The sequence below is a fragment of the Octopus bimaculoides genome, chromosome 21, assembly GCF_001194135.2.
Source record: "Octopus bimaculoides isolate UCB-OBI-ISO-001 chromosome 21, ASM119413v2, whole genome shotgun sequence".
NCBI lineage: Eukaryota > Metazoa > Mollusca > Cephalopoda > Octopoda > Octopodidae > Octopus > Octopus bimaculoides.
This window is the reverse complement of record NC_069001.1, coordinates 4,866,362-4,868,818: the sequence shown is the minus strand read 5'-3', so window position 1 is coordinate 4,868,818 and position 2,457 is coordinate 4,866,362. Positions and strand designations below refer to the sequence as shown.

General features: G+C 34.8%; 1 protein-coding gene across 1 annotated transcript in view; it reads left to right on the top strand.

Annotated features, from left to right (window-relative positions):
* Nucleotides 1–743: 743 nt before the first annotated feature.
* Nucleotides 744–2,457, top strand: part of LOC106884096 (neuronal acetylcholine receptor subunit alpha-7) — a 58,406-nt gene continuing 56,692 nt past the window's right edge. The window contains exon 1 of the mRNA XM_052975291.1: nucleotides 744–1,803. Within this exon, the coding sequence (XP_052831251.1) occupies nucleotides 1,719–1,803 (85 nt within the window). The 5' untranslated portion in view covers nucleotides 744–1,718. The remainder of the gene's footprint in view (nucleotides 1,804–2,457) is intronic.

Below are 2,457 nucleotides of genomic sequence, written 5' to 3'. Positions count from 1 at the left end.
GTTGTTGTTGTCGCTGTTTGATGTCGACGCCGTTTTACGAAAATACTATTCATTCATTCATTCATTCGTTCGTTCGTTCGTTCATTCGTTCATTCGTTCATTCATTCATTCGTTCATTCATTCATTCATTCATTCTACTGTCCTCCTCCTCACCACCACCACCATCATCATCATCAGCACCACCACCACCAACAATAACAACAACATCCACCACCATCACCACTACAACCACCACTACCTCCAGCACCACCACCATCGATCATCATCACCATCATCATCAACATCATTATTATTATTATTATTGTTATTATTATTATTATTGGTGTTGTTGTTGTTATTATTATTATTATTATTAGTAGTAGTAGTAGTAGTAGTAGTAGTAGTAGTAGTAGTAGTAGAAGTAGTAGTACTCGGGGGTCGATAATTTAAGTACCAGTCAATTACTGAGGTGGATGTGATCGACCTACCCCACCCCTTCACACAAATTGTGCCTATAGTAGAAAGGATTATTATTATTATTATCAGTAGTAGTAGTAGTAGTAGTAGTAGTAGTAGTAGTAGTAGCAGCAGCAACAGCAGCAGTAGCTGTAAGGGTGTCTAGTCTTTGTTGTTGCTGTTATTGTTATGATTGGTGTAACGGGCTGCAGCAGCAACAGCAGTAGTAGCAGTAGTAACAGTAGTTGTAGTAGTAGTAGCAGCAGCAGTTGTAGTAGTTGTGGTAGTAGTGACAGCATTTCTACAGACACATGCATACATATACACATGCACGCACACACATGCACGCGCGCGCACAATCACACACACACACACACACACAAACCACAGAGAGTGATAGACAGACGAACACATAGATAGATAGATAGATAGATAGATAGATAGATAGATAGATAAACAAACAAAGGTATATATGTGTGTGTGTCTATATATATATGAATAAATAGATACACACATACATAGAAACAACAATACCACGTTTATTATGTAACTGCATCGAGGAACACGCATGCACACGCTTGCACACAACAACAACAACAACAGCAACAGCCACAGCAGCAACAACAGAATCACAACAACAACATATAGGATAACAGACGAACATGAGAGAAAATATCGTCACAGTGTTACAAGAACAATACACAAGAAAGTCACCAATATAAACGAATATAATTATGATGTGAAAATAATATAACAATTAACAACAACTAGATCATTTGAGCAATATATAAATAGAGAAAATATTACAATAACATACAGTACAGATGTAATATAACATGATATGAATATTGCTATAATATAATTGTAACATAACTAGAACATTTTATGTTACAGATAGATGAAGAACGAAATTTGGCAGAATATTTGAACATAACCTTTCATTATATATATCCATCCATCTTCTTACAGACTCATCTATCTATCTATCTATCTATCTATCTATCTATCTATCTATCTATCTATCTATCTACCTACCTATCTATCTCACCGTTTATCCATCCAGTTAATGTTATATATGATATAGTCACACAAGAAACACGCACAACATACGTACATATATTTATATAAACACAAAGCGCAAGCACACACGATATATATATATAGACAAATGGCTATATAAAACTATCTATTTCTACACAGTGTTACCAGATATTTGCATGTAGTGTTTACACATTGTTTTGCGAGCTGTTCTGGACATTACATCCAAGAGAGCTTCCCAAAAAATGGCGATCTTCACGCTTAGAATATTTACATTCGGTGCAGTGTCCCTGTTTGTGTTTGGATTTCTTCCACATCGAGTACTCACGGGTAAGTGAAATTGCTAATGAATTCTTTATAATCTCCTCATCCGAAACTAAATTTGTTTATCTGTCTGACTTATCTGCCTGTCTCTCTGTCGAGTTACCAAAATTCATCTGCATTGTTATAAGAATACCTAAATATTTGAATGCCGTTCTAGCTATGTATCTGTTGACAGACACGCTGTATAATACACACACGAAAATAGACGCACGCACACACAAACGAGTGCACACGCGCACACGCACAAAATGCGCGCGCGCACACACACACACACACAAGATTGCGTATACGCGCACGCACATATGTTTATGTATGCATAAAAATGGATAAATATAGACACATATTTACCCATGTGTATGTGTATATAGATATACATATATATGAACACATACATGTGCATATATATCTTCATATAAAAGTACACATATATATATATATATATATGTATATATAGTTTACATACATATCTATATTCCTATACAAAAACGCAAACACACATGCTTATGTATTTATTTTGTATATGCATACATACATATATTGTATAAATATACACGCACACACATACATATATACATACATTTGCATGAAGATACAGACAAATGTACACCAATATATATACCTACATTTCTCTCTCTCTCTCTCTACTTTATATTTATATAT